This window comes from Parasteatoda tepidariorum, chromosome 2 (assembly GCF_043381705.1).
Source record: "Parasteatoda tepidariorum isolate YZ-2023 chromosome 2, CAS_Ptep_4.0, whole genome shotgun sequence".
NCBI lineage: Eukaryota > Metazoa > Arthropoda > Arachnida > Araneae > Theridiidae > Parasteatoda > Parasteatoda tepidariorum.
In genome coordinates, this window is record NC_092205.1 from 101554850 (window position 1) to 101575583 (window position 20734).

The 20734-nt window shown below is 28.0% G+C and overlaps 1 protein-coding gene across 10 annotated transcripts in view; it reads left to right on the forward strand.

The window, feature by feature from the left end:
• LOC107455737 (uncharacterized) overlaps nt 1–20734 on the forward strand; it is a 29297-nt gene that overhangs the window by 2713 nt on the left and 5850 nt on the right. For all 10 annotated transcript variants that reach the window (XM_043044856.2, XM_043044857.2, XM_071178004.1 and 7 more), the window contains exons 3-6: nt 401–499; nt 2674–2887; nt 10091–10304; nt 13943–14011. In XM_043044856.2, the coding sequence (XP_042900790.1) occupies nt 401–499; nt 2674–2887; nt 10091–10304; nt 13943–14011 (596 nt within the window). The remainder of the gene's footprint in view (nt 1–400; nt 500–2673; nt 2888–10090; nt 10305–13942; nt 14012–20734) is intronic.

The following is a 20734-nucleotide window of genomic DNA, read 5'->3' on the forward strand; positions in this document are numbered from 1 at the left end:
TAAATATAATGTTATACTCTAATAAATGTTATACTGTAAATATGTTTTATCATAAAATATTGCCTAATAATGTAAGGTGACAAGATTACATTATAATGAAGGAACATAACTTTTAATTTGGAATAATAATCAAAATCCAACTTTAATAATAGTTGAGAATGATATTAAAATAGGGTGATAAGGAATGTTACATTCAACTAGTCTATCTATGAATCTTTTTTTCCTCAATATTAATTCTTCTAATAAAACAGAAAACAAAGTACATTTTGATCAAAAGTCACGGAGAATAACTCCTTTGTTGGAATATTTTCGTACTGCCTTATCCATTCTGCTTTGTTATAATAAACTTATAAAAAAAATTGAATTTTGAAAAATGTAAATTTTTTTTCTTCCTTATTAGGGAATTGTTAGATTTAGCTGCAGCTCTTCAGTATTATGGATTTTCGGAAACTGAAAAAATTGCTGAAGCTCTTCAAACAAAAGATGAAAATACTGTAAAGTAAGGAGAAATGCTTTTGGATTTTATTTGTATTGTACTGTTATGAGGTTATGTCAAAAAGTAAGGCACATTTTTTTAATGAAGTTTATCAATTTTTTTTATATGTTACTGGTGCCATACCATGGTGATAGAAATATACGTCAAACCTTGGTATAGTTTTTTCACCAGGAGTTGCCACTTGGCTCCACCTTGACAAAGAGTTCTATTATACCTTTCATTACTCTAGCGAATTAAATATGCCTGCAGCAAAATGTCTGGAAAAAAAACAAGCTATTCACTCAAAAGAGAGAAATATCATCAAATTTATGAAATAGTTAAAAAAAATACACGTAAAGATTGCTAAATAAATATTTTTGTCATACGATCGCCGAATAGCAACCTTGTTCAGGATTGTTCACATCCTTCTCCCAAAAATAGTGAAATAGTATCGTCTGATACCACGAAATGAAGGCAAAGCCAAGTGCCAACTCCTGGTGAACCAACTATACTTAAAGCATATCAAAGAATATATATAAATTTTATCATTTTATTTTAAAGAGGTTAACCAAGACCTAGAAAATATCATCCTATTTTAAAATTCATGATAACAATAAATAGTCATTGAGGTTAAAGTCAATAAATCTGTTACAATTATTTGTTGTATAGGTTTTTCTACAACATGGTATTGTTTTTTAGATTTATTAAAATTTCAATTTGTTCAAAATAATCTTATATTTTCTTGTTCAAATTTTTTAAATATAATCAAGGGTTTTATTAGAAGAAATTTGGGTCCGTTAACGGACTCTTTGCAAAATATCTTTTCATAAAAATAGACCCTTCACAAAATATTTTTACTTAAAACCGGACCCTTCACAATACAATTTATCTTTTAATCGGACCCTTCACAAATTTGTTTATCTTCATTATTGTTTTGTTAATCGAATAAACCCTTCCCAGGAGGGGGGGGGGGAAGAAAGACAGATGTAACCGAACTAAGTTTTTTCTTCGGCAGACACTTCTTCCTTTATTCGTCCGAAATTAATATTCTGCGTTCAGCAGTATAGGCTAAATATCAAATATTTATATGTTTTATCTCTAATTTAGTACCAGCTATTGCTGTTATTTTTTTAAAATTTAATTTTTTTAATTATAATTTTACAGTGTTAAGCATAATCTTGTATGTCTTTACAGTTTAAAAACTCTTTGAAAAGGTTTTTTGCAATAACAGGAAACTATTTGCACAAGTTTCCAAAAGCATTACTCTGGTTGAAAGAATGTGACTTAAAGTTTATTTTACATTCGCAAATTACGAGTAATTTTTTCACAACTTTACAAAAAAGGACCTTTCACAAAAAGTCTGGACAGACCCCTGATAATGTTTATATTGCAGCAGTACTATTAAATAGATTGGTAATAATTCATTTTAAAAATTTAGTTTTCAATAACACATTAAAGATACATGATGGATGTGTAACTGACGTGGGCTTTATTTATAAAGTATATAACTTTTGAATTTTTTCAGTCTTTGGACAAAATATATATCATAAAATCTTATTATTAAATAGACTCTGTGAATTTCCGTTTTTTATAAAACATATTTTTTGACAGTTTTTAGTCAAAACTTTCAGAGAAAATATTGCTGTGTATAGTAATAATTTGGTCACGAATTTCGTTGGTATTTTCAGTATTCATTCCTCCCAAGTCTCATGTTTTTTTTAATGAAAACTCCTGTATTTTACAGCTATCTCCTGTTTACTTGAATATTCTCAAATTTCTCTGTATTTTTTAAGGAAATTAAAAATAAAAAAAAATTTTGAGATCCGCAGATGGCAAAAATACTTCTCTTATTCCTCAACAGATGGTGCTTTTGCTAGTACTACAGCAAGTTGAGTGTTTATAGTTTAGGTAATTATAAATGGTTTAAAAAGAAACTTCTTAAGATTAAGATTTATGTACATAATTTTTATTTCGCTATATGTAAGTGCTTATATTATTTCCAATTTTGAATTTCTCTCTTTGACTTGCATGACGTATCAAACTTGACTTGTAGCCTAAAAAAGCGCCAGTAAAATCTCTGTTATTTTATTTCTCCAATGTTTGCTTTTGAATTTGCTTAGGTCAACAAAGATTGTCATAATGCATCAATAAAAAGTAAATTTTTTTTCTTCTTTAAAATTGTTTTTTCTCTCACCCAGATCTTTTTTGGCTACTGAAGTTTCTAAGGTGCGTCAAAAAGCAAGCCAGAAGGAGGCACGACCCGGTAGAAAGGCTGGTATATCACAATGGTATAATCCAGACATAGAAGATTTGAAAAATTGGCCTGCTTCACGAGCATGGAGAAGAGTTGTGTTTGATCAACTTATGCCATGCGTAAAAAAGAATGACTACAGCAAAATTACACTTGAAGATGTAAGCCGTGTTTCTCTTTTATGTAAATTATGCTGGACCAGAGTTTGCTAATAAGCATCTAGACAAATATTTTATTTATCTCTTTTATTTTCTTAGATTTATTTCTTAAAATTTTTACCTGACTTTAAAATACTCTTCATGAAATTTTTGTTGAAATTGTTTCGTTTTTTTGATAAATAAGATCCTTTAGAAAATCAGTCAATTAGTTTAGAGAAAGTAAAAATGATTTCTTTTATGTATTCTTAATTTTTAAAATTTATTGCTATTGTAGTGTTGCTACAACCTATTATTTTATTCTCATTTTATTATTATTTTTATATTTATTTTTCCTTGACTGCACAGTATCAAATTGCATGGTTTATTTTTCGCAAGTTTTAGTAGCTCTTTCTGCCCCGAATCTCAATTTAAGATGGCCTCCTTTTTTATTGTTTTTTTTTTAAAAAGTAGGCAGTACTTGCCTACATTTTTTTTGGTAATGGTGTTAGCCAATTGGAAAGCACAAGAGGGCATTGGTGGGAATTTTGGTGACAAACAACTAGACGCAAAACGAGTTCTATTGTTCAGGATTTAAAGGGGACAATGCTCCAAGTGTAAGGAGAACTATGTGAAATTTTCCCTTTTAAAGTTCTAGCTTAATTAGGTTTTATTTTTCATTGGCTTCATTTTCTCTTTTATAAGTTATAGTAACCTTTAGATTTTTTTTTTGAAATAATTTTTAATAATGTCTATTTCTATTGGATTCAAGAATGAATGACTTTTTTGAATATTTTGTAATCTACGATAATGATCTGATTTTTCCGTGAATTAATTTTTAATTACATCTGTATCTATTAAGTACCGGAATGACACCTCCCTTATAAGCTAAGAGATATTTTCTTATAAATTGGTTTGATGATAATATTCTGAAATAGTGTTGTCATTTTTTTAAAGTATAAAATGATGCTGTTGATAAAATTATTAATAATATAGATAAATGTAAGTGTAAAAGTTTTGATATTTGATGCTGTTGATAAAATTATTAATAATATAGATAAATGTAAGTGTAAAAGTTTTGATATTATCTCTTCTCACATATATTAATTGGAAGGGAAAGGCAAAATAATTGATAACTATGAACAAATCATCATACCCAATTTATACAATGGACATACACATAGTACATGTTTCTTCACAATCATCCATTGTAAATTATGGAATCTCACAATTAAATTAAAAATGATAATACCCAAATGCAATAAGAAAAATTAACCATTCAGAAAACCAGAAATGATTGTGCTCTGGAAAAAATCCAGATTTCTGAATTGTTTTGTTAACCGCAATCCGAAAATTTCTGGATATCCAAGGTCTAGAAGTTTCAATAAATCATTGATCAAATTTATGTATAAAAATTCTTGTATATTTTACCTAGAACTAGAATTTATACTTCGCATCTCTTTTCATTTGTAAATATTCTTTCAGGTAGAATAATAAATGTGTTAAGAGATAAAAGTAAACTTAAACATATTTATCAATTTAAATTATGCTGTATGTAATTTATTTGGAATTTCATGTAGTGAAAATATTAATGATTTAAATTTATAAAGACATTAAATTTTTGAAATGTGTCATTAATGATTTTACTCAATAAATTTTCAGGATTTTTGACTTCGGCTCACAATCACCCCTGGTAAACTCTTATTAATTTTTTTAGTAAATTAAACAAAATCTGTCAAATGAACTAAAATTTTAAAAAACAAGATTAAGAAACAAATTAAAAACTTATTTAAAATTAACAAAAACGAACCTAAAAACTGACAAACTAAATGATAATAATAACACTCCACAAATCAATAGATGAAAAAACAAATAAAAAGAACAGAAGACATTTGGGGGCAAAAATAATTGAAGCGATACTCATTTTCTCCTCCCCAATCAGCAATTTTCTGTCTTTAGCCATTTCCAAAGAGAAAAAAGTGATTTTTGGGGCCACAATGGGAGGTTTGAAATATTAATTCCTTTTTTAACCTTTCTTAAATTTTTAGCAGTGTAACTCTTACATTTTATATATGTAACCATAGCTGCCAACTCTACTGGATTTTTCCAGTTTCTCCTGGTTTACTGGTTTAATAAAAATTTCCTGGTTTTTGTACATTTCCCTAAATTTGAGTAAGTTTCCTAAAAAAAAAAAATCCCTATTGAAATAGATTATTGCTTGTTTTAGATTATTGCATTACTAATGCATAATGAAGTGAACCTCATTTATAGAAATTAATTTAAAACTATTTTTGTTCTAAAATGTTTAGTTTATTTTTATTCAAAGCTTTCTTTTTAAATTAATTAAAAAAATCTTTTAACTATGAATTAAATGCCTGTTAATATTCAAAATTATAAGTAAACATAATACATAACATTTCAAGTATATTAATGACAATCATAACGGGGAAAGATTGCAGTTTTTCTATTTTGATTACTGTAAAAGTCCCTAAAATTCCCTATGTGTAAAATATTTAATACATTATGCATCAATAATCATGAAATTTATATTATTTCGTATATTCTACTGGATTTTCCCCATCTGTGTTGGCAGATATGTGTAACTTTTTTTATCACTTTAAATTAGGGGTGCGCAACCTTTTTGATAAGGGCTACTTGCACGGCAGGTAGATTAACGAAGGGCCGCATGCATACTTAATCATTTTAGCGGCAAATGTGATAATTTTTTTTAAATAAACATTAGTGTTAGTGTTCTAAGCACTAAATATTTTTATCAGTAAACTTACTAAAATATTTGCAGAAAATTAAATACTTTTAATTATTTGAATTTATTATTTGAAACTAAAAAAAAACTGATTTTTTTTTCTTTTGAAAGAAGCTTTTCCCATTTCACAATAATTAATTTATCAAAGATCTATCTATATATATAAGTATTGTAGAGGATATAAGTTCTAACCAATAAGAAGCTTAGAGACTGAAAGAACAAAAAATATACGCATTTTATAAAGTAATATAAATTTGAATTAAATATTTTAATCAATGAAAATTTCTAATGTTTAAGCAAAAACTAAATTAATTTTTTTTATTGCGTTCGGAAGCACCCTTGTACACCTACTCTAGATTAATATTTTTATTTTTTTGCTTTATTTCATATATAATGTCACTTTGTCACATAGTCAAATTTTTGCAACAATAATGTTAATAGTATTCTTTTTATTATAAAATAACTATATTAGGGATGGTTCTTATTTCTCCCACAAACTTATGTATTTTTATGTGTTGGTGGTGTTCTGGGATAGTTTATTACTATTCTAAATCTTAATTGCTCTTCTTCTTCTCATTGGCACGACAACCCAGGATGGGCCTTGGCCTTCTCAACAAGCCTATGCCAAGACATTCTTCCCTTAGCCAAGGTTCTCCAGTTTAATATCTTTAAAACTTGTAGGTCCTTAAATTGTAGTCATTTGAATATTGGTGCCCTCGTTTTGAAAATTCACAATGCAATTATTCCACATCACCCAGATCTTCACCGTGTATTTTTGTGGCCTTATTTTTTTTCTGCATGAACTGTTGTCAACCAGGACCAAAAGAGGCAGGTTGAGACTCGTGAAAAAAAAACTATACTATTTGATTTTGATATAGCAACACAGTCTTAGAAAAATAAATATGAAAATAGTAGTAACATTTGAATAAAAGAACAGGTTGTAGCAACTCTACATTATTGTTAAGACCTCTAACTTGGCTACTTTTGAAACAGAGAAACATGCACAAAAAGTATATAAAAAATTAAATTTCATATTCTTTGTCAATACATTTTGTTTTTTAGAAACATTAACACCAATATATTCATTAATAGTGAAAAAAAAAAATGTTGGATGTCTTTTTGCTTAAGTATTCAGCCAATAATTTTACTGTGTTATCTTTTATAGTATGTATGTGTTGTGAAATGGCAGTAATTAAAGAACTCTGTTGAAAAATTTATCCTTCTATTTAAAAATTTACTTCTTAAAAATTAATAGGAAGTTAAATTACTCTCTAAAAATATACTTTTGAATAATACTTGGCTGGTGGTCAGTTGATTCAAAACCACTCAAAAATGACTTGGACCAATATGAAATAATAATTTGGTAGTTTCTCAAACCGTCATCATTGATTAAGTGTAAAGGGAAAGTATGCTAATTAGGTATTTAATTTTTTCGGTTTAATGTTTTACTCTGTCTATCTTCATCTTAATTTTGAATATTGTGTATTCTTTGTAGTTTTCCATCTAATTTTCTTTGACTTTTTCTTTTACGTATAATATTTAATATAGTGCTTTGTTTATGTAACACTAAATTTGTTTATTAAAACATAATCTTAAAATTTCAAGTTATATAATACCATGATTGAACAAATCCAATGGAATTTTCTTTAAGGTTTCGAATGTTGATAAGTAAGATGTAAAAAACTAATGGGATTTTGTAAAACATTCTTTTTTATTCAAAATCAGTTATTAGAATTGTGTAAACCACAAGACAACGAGAAATAAGTTGGATAAAGCTTAGTAACCAAATAATTTTATCATTCTCCAAGTTACAGATTTTCTATATTTAGTTATTTATTAATTTTTGTTAAGTATTGATCCAGGCCTAACATCCAAAAATGTTTGAAAGCTGGTTATGTACAGCCCACAGAGGTGTTCTCTAGAATCATGCAAGTCACATGTTCTAAAATATTCGACAACTCGAATTCCAGGGAGGGATTCTATATGTCTATTTACAATAAAAGAAATGGGACCTAAAAGGAAAGACTTAAAAGAAAAACCGCAAATATTATAGTTTGTCTAAAGAAAGAACTCCAACTTAAATCTAGGCGTATTTCTAGCCATTAGTCTGGACCAACGGCGGTAACAAGGTATAACTATTTCTAGAAGGGGTGTGGGGTAATTGTTTACTATGGATTTCGGCTTGTGTCAGCGAGAGAAACGGAATCTTTTTCTTCGGTCTACTGTGTTAGGCCTAGAGTGAAGAGAAGCTACCCTCCCTGTAACACTCTATTCTAGTTCTTACCATTGACAAACTATACCCAGTTGCTCACAAATGTTGTGGTTTTAAAATAACTTTATCTAGAAGATTTTATTAGTTTTATACTTATACTCATTTATACTTATTAATTTTTTAAGACATAGTATATTAAATATTGAGTTAAATAATTAATAGTTTAATAAATTAAAATGATACAGGTTTATTAAATAAATTATTGAGTTTTGGCACTTTAAAAGATTTAAATTTTCCTTTTACCTTTAATCTAAGCTGATATTTATTATTTATTTCTGTAATACACATTTATATAACACTTCAAACTTTTTTGTGAATCTTTATTTTTTAGGATTGTAAGTGGTGCCTATTTCGCCAATACAAATCTAGGCGTATTTCAAACATTGCATTTAATTTTTTTTTTCCTCCCTGTTGTTGAATAAAATTTGTCAATGAGTGTAGAGAGAGTGACTTCTTTTATACATTCGGGATTTAGGAAATCATATATGTCAGTGTATAAATAAATTTTTCTAAACCCCAAGATTTTGCAAAAAACAGGTGTTGACTTATACTCTGATATATAATCGGACATTCGTTTATCATGAAAACTTGATGCCTTATAAACAATGAAATAGATATAAATAACCCTGTATCAATTTAACTTTACAAATTATCCCTTGCAAAAACTATTTTTAAATATGTTATATACAATTAATTTTGCCTTTTCTTCTATCTAATTTTCTTCTGCATAAAAAGTTTTTTCTCAGAAACAATACTTTAAATTACGTTAAAAAAATTAAGAATAAGAAAAGTTAAGATAATTTATTCAAGAGTATTTCAAAAAATATAACAGAATCAAAACTTTTAAAACATATCCTGAAGTTACAAATTTAAAGATTCCAGAATATCATTTGTATCGAATTCACGAATGTTGTTCTATGTATCCCACTCTGCAATGGATTCTACTTTAAACTCACCTGCTGAGTCCAGCAAAAAATCATCCAAAGCTCATCAAAAAAATTTGAAATTTCGTATATTTTAAGAATATTTTACAATAAAATTCGAATCTATATTTTGTCATAGGTCTAGTATCATTTGAAGTTCTGCATCTATGGGAATGGCAATCAACCAATAGTGAACTTATACACCCTACACACCAGAATTTGCTATCGCGTAACTTTATTAAATTAAGGGTAGATTTGAAAAACTAGGGGTAGATGTAACTCTGAAAATGATTTCTTCTGATACAGATTTTGCAGCTTAAAGTAGAATTGGATGATTTATTTAATGAAGATGTCAATTTAGTGACGCTCTGTTTGGTTGAGTCTATAGAGTCTATAAATTATGGAATGATGATTCAAAAAATAGTTGTAGTACTTTATATAAGTTATACAGTCGAATTCCGTTTTAGCGAATTCCTCAGCACAGAAGCAATCGCTTCGCAATAACAAAAATTCAATGTAACGATATTACGAATTTCAGCATTAATCAAAATTATTTAGTTTCATTGGAATTTTTCGCATAAAAAAATAATGAATATTGCATTTAATTACAGTTTTGATCTATTTGTACTCTACTTGTCGAAAATATCAAATCCATATTTTAAAAGCTGACAAAAACAATTCAATTAAAAGGAACAACGGATTTGTTACTGTTTACCTATCAGAAATTACAAAATCCGTAATTTTTTTCTGTACAAATAATTTAAAATCAGTACAAATTACAAACTTCTCCTAAATTATGCACATTTTCAAACAACTGAACTGCAAATCACTCTTTTGAAAAGCCACATGCATTTTTACTTCTTCAAACGTGAATGGTTTAGTCTTTTTAGGATGGTCCCTTCCGAGTTATTCTTCTTTTTTGATGTGTCCCTTTCATATCTGCAACTTTTTATTTTGAAGATGGTGACTTTTATTTGAAATCTGAGATCATTTCGTACTTTAGAAGAATGAAAAAGTGTTTTGATTATGAGAGAAAATGAGAATCGTTGCTCATTTTCACTTTAGTTAAATCGAATAACGAATTTTTTAATATCAGTATTTTTAATCCATTGTTTCTATGGGGATTCGGAATATATTCATTACATTGAAAATTTTCTCTATTTCGGATTTTGCTAAAACTAGGTTTGACTACATTATTTTATAGTTTTTAACAGTAATTTTTAATCTGTGTTTTGAAATTCACTCCTCACTCCCTCTTTATTTTCTTGCAGTTGTTTGAAACATTTTATAATGAAGCTGAAGAAGTGAGTGATCCACAAGTGGTGAATGTGAAAGCAGTTTACAAATATTTTTTGGACTGCGTTCGTGGAACCGTTCCTGCTGAGCTCTCCCCTGTCGATAGTGCTGCTGTCTTAATGCTCTGTGGACAATTGGTAGAAATGCAGAGATACCTGGATTTTGAGGATGAGAAGAAATTTATAACAAGTATTCATTTAAAAAATTTTTAAAATCTTTTTTCATCTTAAGTAGAGTGCTTCATTTCACTCTGTTTAAACAAATAATTGGTTTATAAAGTGATAAGGGCCTTAAAGACAATAATTCCTAATGATAACTTGCTGTACTTAATTCCTGGTTGATTTTAATGTGAGATTGATGAGTTAATAATGAATGAATGATGGCAATTAAGAAGGGTTTGTTTATTACTTTTATTGTCAGAAATAATAAAACATTTAATTGACTAATTCAGTCAAAGAATATAAAATCAAAAACAGGGTTCTTAAAAAACATCTTAATTTTTATTTTGGAAAATAAGGGCACTTAAAAGTAATTTTGGTGCAAGGTTTTTAAAAGTCCTTAATTTTTCAGTAACATTATCTTCAGTACACTCTCATACATATGTCTAATTCAACTTTTTAGTATTACAGGGTGCGTAGCGTTTGTAAAAAGTACTTAAAGGTGCTTTTTTGGGGATTTCGTTTTTAAAAGCTTTTAAAGGTGCTTTTTTCAGTTGGCGTTTTTAAATAGTGCTTTTTTTCCCCATCAGTGATATCTGGTGGATCGCATGCATTTCACGAAAAATGGGGAGTTTGCTACGTAATCATTCACGCAGATTTCATGTTGTACCCACGTTATGACTTGCGCATGCGCGCATACTTGAAACCGAAACCCGAGTGCTCCAATTCGGATAGAGAATGTCAGATCCTTATGAAATCTTTTTCTTTTTAATTTATTTTAATTTTGTTCTTGTTTGTTTAATTTACTTCTAACACTTTTTTTGACGTAGGGGGTAAGGGTACTTTTGTTCTGAGTTCAGGGTCAAGTTGAATTCACTCAGTGATGTGGGAAAGTACTGATTGTTTCAATTTACGCCCGTTTCTTTTTGGTTTTTTTTAAACGCTAAAACTGTTTATAAAAAGTTTTTGTTTTTCAATAATATCATTGATTGAATATGAATTTTTTGAGTGCTTGAGAATTTTTGTAAAGTGCTTGAAAAGTTTTTAAAGAGTGCTTATTTTTGATTAAAAGATTTGGCTACGCACCCTGTATTAATTCTTTTAATATATACCTTTATAAATGAAGTATTTTAATAATAGTAGGAAAGAAATTTTCTTTGGCGTAGCTGAATATTTAGCAAGATTGGCCCACAACTGAATATATGATGCATATTTAGTAGCAAGATATAAAAATTTTTAATCATTTTTTCAGTGTTTTTCTCAAATTTCTTTATTTACTCTTTTTTTTAAAAATATATGGAAAAAAATTGCAATTCTTAATTTATGCATTTATTTTTACAATTCAATTTCAATGAAATCATTGAAAATGGAATATGGATTAGTTTCATAAATGTCAGTGGCCTTTTACAATCTGAAAATATATATATATACGGGAAAGAAAAAAAAAACCCACCCATTGCATTTGCAAATATTGCCTGATCCTACTTTGGCAAGGCCTGTTAATCAATACAATTATATCAGTACTTACATTATAATAATTTTTATTTTTTTATTGATTTTCTTTTTAAGAAGGTAAATAATTGTCATTGTCACTGGTGGTATATGTATATTGGATGGTAAACAATCATACTATTTTTAAGGTCCTTAATTTTTCAAAAAATGCCTTGATTTTTACTTTGTTAAAAAGTGAGAACCCTGAAAAACAAGAACATGCAGTATTTTAGAATACCAGACTACAACTATGTTACATAATATTGTTGCTTTAATTAAGCAGTACTAGACATTCACTTTGAAATGATTATCATCTTTTTTATAATGTTTTTTTTTCAGTCTTGTATCTCTGTATCATCCAATTTTATATGTTTAAAAAAATGCATGAAGTAAATTAATTCTAATATAATATTTCACACCAAACATTGAAGAAATTTACCTATGTTGAAACTATCCCCCTCCTGCTTAAACTGTATTATCTAGAAGATGCAAGATTTATTTGCAGTGCCCCACAAAGACCTGTAATCTATAGTATTTAGCAGATGTAGTGTGTGCAAAATAAAACATCTAAATAACTTCTAGCTATCAAATATTTAGATCTAGCTAGCTTTATACAAACTTTAGTATGTTTACACATACTAAAATGCAATCTTAATGGTTCCAGAGATTAGATTTAAATATGCTAATTAATTTGTGCAGAGGATATTTTATGTTATGAAATCAGACACATATTTAATAATTGGAAATTTTAATAATTAGAAATGTATATACTATATAAGTCAAACAGTTCCTTGTTTAATATTTTCATAATTATTGCTATCATTTTTGTTAAATATGATAAATTTATTCTTGGAATTTGTAGCCTTTATTTGTGGCCTCATATTTATCTTGTCTGTAAATTCTACTCACACAAAGAGGCATTTTTATTTAAAAATTTATATTATGATTGAAGTATTTTGCTTTGAATTTTTTCTCAATTCTTCAAAACTATAAAATATGTCATTATTTCAAAATATATACCCCAGCTTTTGTCTATATCCGCCACTGGATTAGTAAACACTCTTTCCTCATTTTTCTCTTAATTGTTTTCAACATTTAGTATCAGGGAAATATTTTATTCAACTACTCCAATAGTGTTTTTTGGCACCCTATTTATCTCTAGACATGTTTTGATTCCATAACATTGTTTAACACATCATCATAACATGCATATTTGAGAAGTAACTATGAGTTTTGAGTGCTTGTAATTTAACGATAGTTGTGGACTATCTATCTTGCGTATAATAAAATCTATATGTTATAGTTTCACATGGTGATATTTTGTTTTTTAAAAATTTGATACTCAGCATATTTTCTATAACAAAAAATAGTTTCATTGCTAAAGCTATGAAGAATATTATATTTTTGAATAAAATATTGCTGCATGTAGAAAAAAATGCAAACTGGAACTGTTTCAAAATTTTCATTTAAAAAAAACTTGAAAAGTCAGGGAGTTTTATTTCTCAAATTGAGTAGAAATTCTGATAGCTACTTTGTGTGATAAGTTACTCAATCTGATCTTTTGATTTTGGCATGGCTGATACTAATATTTTGTATAAATGGTATACCTGCAAGTGATGTAGTGTTGGTTTCTCAATCCTGATTGGGTTAGCAACTGTTCTTTCCATTCTATTTTGAGTAAGCCAAGCCTTCCAAGTACCAATTTTCTTAAGTAACTCAGCTTACATTCTTTTACAAAGATTTCAATTCTGTTATTTACACAAAGACAGGCACGGAGCCATGTGAAACATAAACTAACTAATTATGCAGGTACATAGAATGAAAATATATCAATAAAATACAGATAATAAATCTAAGTTAAGTAAAAGACGTGAAAGTATTATATTTCAGCTGTATAGCTCTGTATTTTATTTACTTAATGTTAAAGAACAACTTTAATAGTGCTGATGAATTTTGCTGACATCACATGTGTGGGTATTGGTTGTCTTCTTTTTGCAGTGCAAGTGCTCAATTAACTTTATTTTCTTTTTTATTGCTTTAAATATACTAGTTTGGTATTATTGGAATAATATAATAATTTTAAAATAATATTAGTCGTTACGTTTACTTAAGATTTATTTGTATTGTTTTGTAACATTTTTGTGGAATATAATAACATTTTTTTCTTTTCTTTTTAAGCTTTCAGATCAGCTAGAACCTTTGCACCAATTAAAGTAAAAGATGAATTCAGAGACAAATCTATAAAAAGTAAATATTTTGCTGTTTCATTTTTGTTGTATTATTAAGTAGATCATTTGATTCAGAAAAAAAATTGTGGGATCCATTATTTTACGTGTCCATATAGTAATGCTGTATACATAGTAATTCCTCTAACCCTGTGGCNTTCAGATCAGCTAGAACCTTTGCTCCAATTAAAGTAAAAGATGAATTCAGAGACAAATCTATAAAAAGTAAATATTTTGCTGTTTCATTTTTGTTGTATTATTAAGTAGATCATTTGATTCAGAAAAAAAAAAATTCGTGAAATCCATTATTTTACGTGTCCATATAGTAATGCTGTATACATAGTAATTCCTTAATATAGTAATTCCTCTAACCCTGTGGCAGAACTACGGCGACATTGTCGCAGAACGTTGCAGAGTTCTTGCAGAAAGATTTTTCTTTTGAAAAGTAAAATAAAAAAATTGCTTTTATTATCTACAGAAATTTATACCTAATATTTGAATCATGCATTTGGGTAATAACTTTTTAACGCTCTCAATGTATGGCGATAGTATCGTAAATCGATGTAATGTTTCAATTGTATTTTCGTCAGTTTATTGCTATTGATTTCACGTGGATTTTAAATATACCAATATATATCAAACAATATGAAAAATTCGAATTGTGCATTTGAGTATTTACTTTTTTAAGGCAATAATTATATTGAACTTTCAGCGGTTATTGCTATTGATTTCTCTATATTTTTTAATTTCGATATTTTTTATGCGATATTATCTATTACAATGAGGTAATCTCAAAATGAAACGAGCATTTGCGGAGCATGATTTGTATGATTTTGTCACCGATCTTTTTTTCGGCAATTTCTACTACAAATTTCATGATTTTTAAATATATTTTTTATTTCTGATAATTATTTACAAAATTTGAAGAAGGAAATAAGTTGTGTCCTCCACACACAAAATGCGAGAATATCACTTATAATTTTCGAATAAAAAATTATTACATATTTTATTAAAAAAGATTATATAGTTTTTTTTTTTTGGTAAACGCAGCTCTTTTGTTATTTTAAGTTTGTAACATACTTGTTTGTTATTATTCTTGTAGGAAGATATTAGTGATTGAGTTTTGTTGCAGACAGCTCGAAAAAATTCTGCTACAGGGTCCTCTAACATCTTTCAGAAATTAATGATCCAAGACTTTCATAATTCTGGATCTTTTTTTTCTCTTTTACCTAAAGCTGGTTCCTACTTAAAATATGAATTCTCTACCTATTTATCTGTGTTGTTCCATAGCGTGGGATTTTAGGAATAAACACTCTTATATATAACAAGCACAATTTATTAATAATTTATGATATTTAAAATTTAGAATACAGAGATGCATCTTAACGCAACACTAGCAGGTGAGGAATCTAAACTGAAACTTAGAGAGAAAGTCCAGATCCGATGGCACATGCTTGATATGATAGTTCGAGTCTATGCTCGAACGACTAAATACACATTATTATCCATTTATTACTACAGTAGAACAGCAGTCCCCAAAATGGGTCTTGTGTTTTGAGGAAGGATTTAATGAATTCCGAAAGTAAAGAATTTTTTTAAAAAAATCAGTCTTTATTAAATCTTCATCTAATCAATAATCCATAATTTATTTAATATTTTGATTGTATAAATTTATTTATTTTAAAATTCCAATGAAAAAAGTAACTAATTTTTTCTTAATTTTTTTTCTTCAATTACAATATATGGAATAAATAATGTATTTATAGAAAGTTCAATAAATACTTTTCGTCAAGCTTTTCAATTCACAGGGATGAGATTTTTCCGCTTTTTAGCTGATTTNTTTTGCCTTTTGGCCAATCTCATCCCTGAATTCAAAATAAAACGACCAAAATCAAGAATAAAGAATTTTGTTTCTCTTATAACTATTCTAAAAGTTTATTGCTGAACTTTTTTGAAAACCATATTTCAGATTATCACTATTATTTTTTCATTTTCAGCATCTGTATGCACCAAGAATAAATTTATAATATTAAGTAATTCCTTCTTCACACTAAATATTTTCATAATAATTAATAGTCTTTATCAGGGCCGGATTTAAGTTTGGCGAGGCCCCAAGCTACTGAAAAAGATGGAGCCCTTATAAGTTCAAAGTAAAGAATTCCAAAGACATGCACCCAAAGTATATATAATACACCTGAGGAAAACTGTCATTTTTTATTGTTGAGTATTAACATTAAATTATTAAAAAAATTTCTTTACATTACATTTTGCTTTGCTGCTCAAAATCCATAGACTTAGAAACATAGAAAATATGCAAGGAGTTAGAATGAAATACAAGAAAATACAATTTGATAATTAGTTTTATTCTTTTTATGACCACCATTGAAAAACTGACTCAATTTTGAGTTTACAACTACCCATGTTTAACTACGTAGCCTTGTAATTTTGAACTCAATGCAGAAGACAAGGGAACTTCTGGATCAGTACCCAGAGGTATTGATTTGTTATGGGAACTTAGTGGACTTTGTGACCCAGATTTTAATTTTGTAATTTTATTGATTTGCTTAAACTTAGTCATCTTTAAAATGTAAATGGCAATCGTAATTTTTGTGTGAAAAAATGGAAATAGCCGTTTTTCCTCATATCTGCAATGATTAATGAAAAGCAACCACGAGGGTTAGTGAGCAAAGTGAACAAGGGGCGGAGCCTTCTAGTTTTTTAAATAATTGTTAAATTATTAGTTTTACATGCATACTTTAAAAAAAAAAGAAAAACATAGTCAGTTAAAAAAAGAAAACATACATCAGTATAAGGAAATAAAAATAAAAAGCTGTCATCAGCTGGAATAGAAGCCACAATCTCACAGTTTCGTGTTAGATTTCATAATCTTCAGCCCCTAATATGCACACCTGCCTTGCGAATTTTTTATATATATATTTTTTTTAATTTAATGAATTAAGTAATTTGGATACTTGACATTCTTGATTTTGTCGAAAATGTCCTTGATGTAAAACTCTTAGACTCGTGTTTTCCCCCCCTTCAATTTTGCGAAAAAATAATTTTTTTTAAAAAAGTTTGAGGTGTCAAAATAAAAGGAGGGGTGTCCTAAATTTTGAGAAAAAATATATGTTTGCATGCGACAATACAGTACCTTTTATGAAATGTGAATCATGGTACTGACCACACTGAGAAAAGAAAGTATGGTCAAAACTATTAGAATATAGTAAAATTTACGGTATTTATGGGAACACCAAAATACAGGATAGTGTTTTTCAATATTGATCTGGTTATGACTTCTCATGAAATTAACATAATAAAAATATAGTTTTTTGCCATGCTGCGGTAGTAAGTGTGTTAAATTTTTTAATTTTGTCATGATACCTTAAGAAAGTAGTTCCAAACTGTCTTCCATGGAACTTCATGGTTTTGGAGCGAATTAGTACTTTTCATAACTGGGGATGAATACTTTTATAACTTCTAGTTAGTTCTTTTATAATATCTGATTATATTTTAATCCAACATATAAATCATATCGTATATAATCTTTCTGTTCCCTTTATTAAATTATTTGAAGTAAAATACCAATTAAATGGAAATGGCATTTTCTAAATGAAAATATATTTCTGAAAACAATATGATGAATGCTGATCAAATTAGGAAAAGAATAAGCATTCATAAAATATTACATTAATATTTCTTACCGCACTTTTCAAATCAATTTAAAATAACTAAATTCTTTTATAAAGAAAAATGCTTTCTAAATTATCATTTGTATAGCGTTTATAACTAGTCTCTTCAGTTCATTTAGAAATAAACTATAATTTGGCTTATCTCATTCATTTTTAGCTTTTGTATATACACCAAAAATAAATTCAAAAATAGACTAGATACAGCACAAGGATTGCAAATTTAACTATCGGATATAAAACCTTATTTAAGATTGTTAATGATAAAACAATGAAAATTCTTCATACCTCTAATTAAATATTTTTAAAATAGTCTTTTTTTAGGTTATAACGTTCACAATTACCTTAATAAACTTTAATTGTAATATCGGGGTTCCGTCATTATTTAGGGTTCCGTAAAGGGAAGCCTAAATAATAATTGGGAACCGCTGCCTTAGTGTATGGCATAATAATCACTAATTGGGTTAATTTTATTTTTGACTGTTGCATTTTTATTAAATGTGTGGTAATAAGAGCTATAATTTTAAAAACCAGAATTTTTGATAAACTGCTGCATTGTGAGCAGAAAAATTACCAAATGAATGATTTAAATACCATATATTTTGGTTTTGTTACCAAAATTGTTTTTTTTTTCTCTTTTTCTTTTTTTTCTTCTNTTAAAACCAGAATTTTCGATAAACTGTTGCAATGCGAACGGAAAAATTACCAAATGAATGGTTTAAGTACCATATATTTTGGTTTTGTTACCAAAATTTTGTTTTTTTTCTCTTTTTCTTTTTTTTCTCTTCTTTTTTGCGAGAAGTGTCGTAATTTTTTCTCCGTGCGTTATTTTGTGTTCTAAAATTTTTGCACTATTTATTTAGACATATATACTAAAAATGGCCCTCAGCATTGAATGTCAAGTCCAATCATGGAAATAAGGAAATAATAAATTTTTTCACACATGGAAATAATAAATTTTTTCACACTTTGACTTCTGCACTTATTTTAAATATTAATATTACAGATAAATTATTTTTATAAAACAATGCAATAAAACTAAGTATACCAAATTCAATTAGAAATTAATACCTTACTTTTTATTTATATAAAAAGTGTGTATAACCAACAGTTATTTTATATTTTTAAACACTTCGATTAGATTTTGAAAAGCATCCGAAAATGTAAAAAGAAAAATAATATATAATGGGCTTCATAGGGCCCCTGCTCCGAATAAAACTTTAAAAAAAGTGGGATCTGGGGGCCCTTGTCATCTTAGGGCCCCAAGCTACAGCTTATTTAGCTTATATGTAAATCCGGCCCTGGTCTTTATTTTTTGGTTAATATATTCACAACTTCTTATTAACTTTTTTTTGTTTCGCCAAAAGAAGCTTGAGCATTTAGGGTTCCATAGTTAAAAAAATTGGGAACAGGAGTAGACAACCAATTATCCGGAATGCTATCTCAGATGTCTGAATTTCATTTTAATATTAAATGTAAAATTAAGTGTTTTCGTATTCCAATTGAAAATTTGTATTTTCCCTTCACAGTATTTCCATAGTGAAACATAGCAATATATTTATCTTAGAATTTTGGTACCATCTTCTGGTTGCCGATATTTACCCCTCGTAAATCGAAGTGATAAAGAATCATCTGATTTTAGTTTATGTGAGGATGATTTTATTTAAAAAAATTAAAAACATGCTAATAAAAAATAAATAACGATAAAAATTTCTCTTTTCTACCCGCAATCAATCTGGCCGACTGATTTTTAGGAGAATTTTTCTGTTTCGTACAATCACACTTTTTCTGGGGATACATCATCCCCTTTGACTTTCAAGGACTAAACCATGCAGCTGTACGGTTTCATCAATGATTGGAAGGACAGCTGTTGGTTTTTTAACGGGCAGAGAGCGTTGTTCTTACACATTCAGTTGATGATCTGCGTATGTTATTGATTTTAAGCAAGAAATCTCAGCATACCTTGTTAAATATTGCTTTAGTTAGAACAAAAAGGTTGAACAAGTGTCAATTACTTGCCTGTTTTTTAATGGAGATTTCACTTATCTATCTCTCCTTTGTGTTTAATTGGCAGCAGCTAATTTGAGGACTACTGTATCTTTCTGGCACACAGAGAAAATAAAGAATCTGTATTTCCCTCCAAGATAAGAAAGAAATATTGAAGTTTTCTCTATATACATCGGAAGAAAAAGAATCTCCTTCAAAAATTTTTCCAATTTTCTGGAAGCCTGTTAAAGTTTCTATACTGTAAAGTTAACAATATTCTTATTTTATTATTTAATAGACTATATTTTATCAATTTTTCATATTCCAATTAAAAATCTATATTTCACTCACTGTTTTTACTTCATTATATTTATGTAGTAAAGTTTAGTGTTTTATATTTCCACTTCCACCTTCTGTTCATTGATCTGCATTTCATAATTGTAAATCAACAATATTGGAACAATAAAGACTTTTAATTAGGACAGATCAAACACTAACATTAAGGAAAAGCAACAGTGTAATTTGATATTCAGATTTCTACTAATTTTCTCTTTTTGCTATTAATAAGGAAAAAAAAGAATTTTTTAAATATATATATTTACATGGTGCGTAGCGTTTTTAAAAAGCCCTTAAAGGTGCTTTTTAAAAAGCAAAAAGTGATCCCTTTTCATAAATGAGATATTTTTTTCTTTTCCATGTTGATTTTCACTGTGTTTTATACAAAAGTGTGCTTTTCACAATTCATTCAACTACAATCCATTTCGGCGTACCATCGGTCCGTAACATATGATAGCGCCAACTGTGTTACGTGTTTGATGAAATACTTGGGAGTCTACATATGCGTCTACTGAGCTGGATTCGGTGAGATTATTGCACTCTCATGTACAACTCTGCTGTGTTTGGCAAGATATTCTTATTTTCCACCCTCGAAAAATCACTCTATCTTCTTATGGTTTCTAATCAAGAAGAGAGCTCTTTGTCTAGTTATTTTATCATGACCATTTGCATTTTTTTAAGGTAAAAATATTTTTTGTCGAAAGATTTAACTATGCATCCTGATATATAAATATATA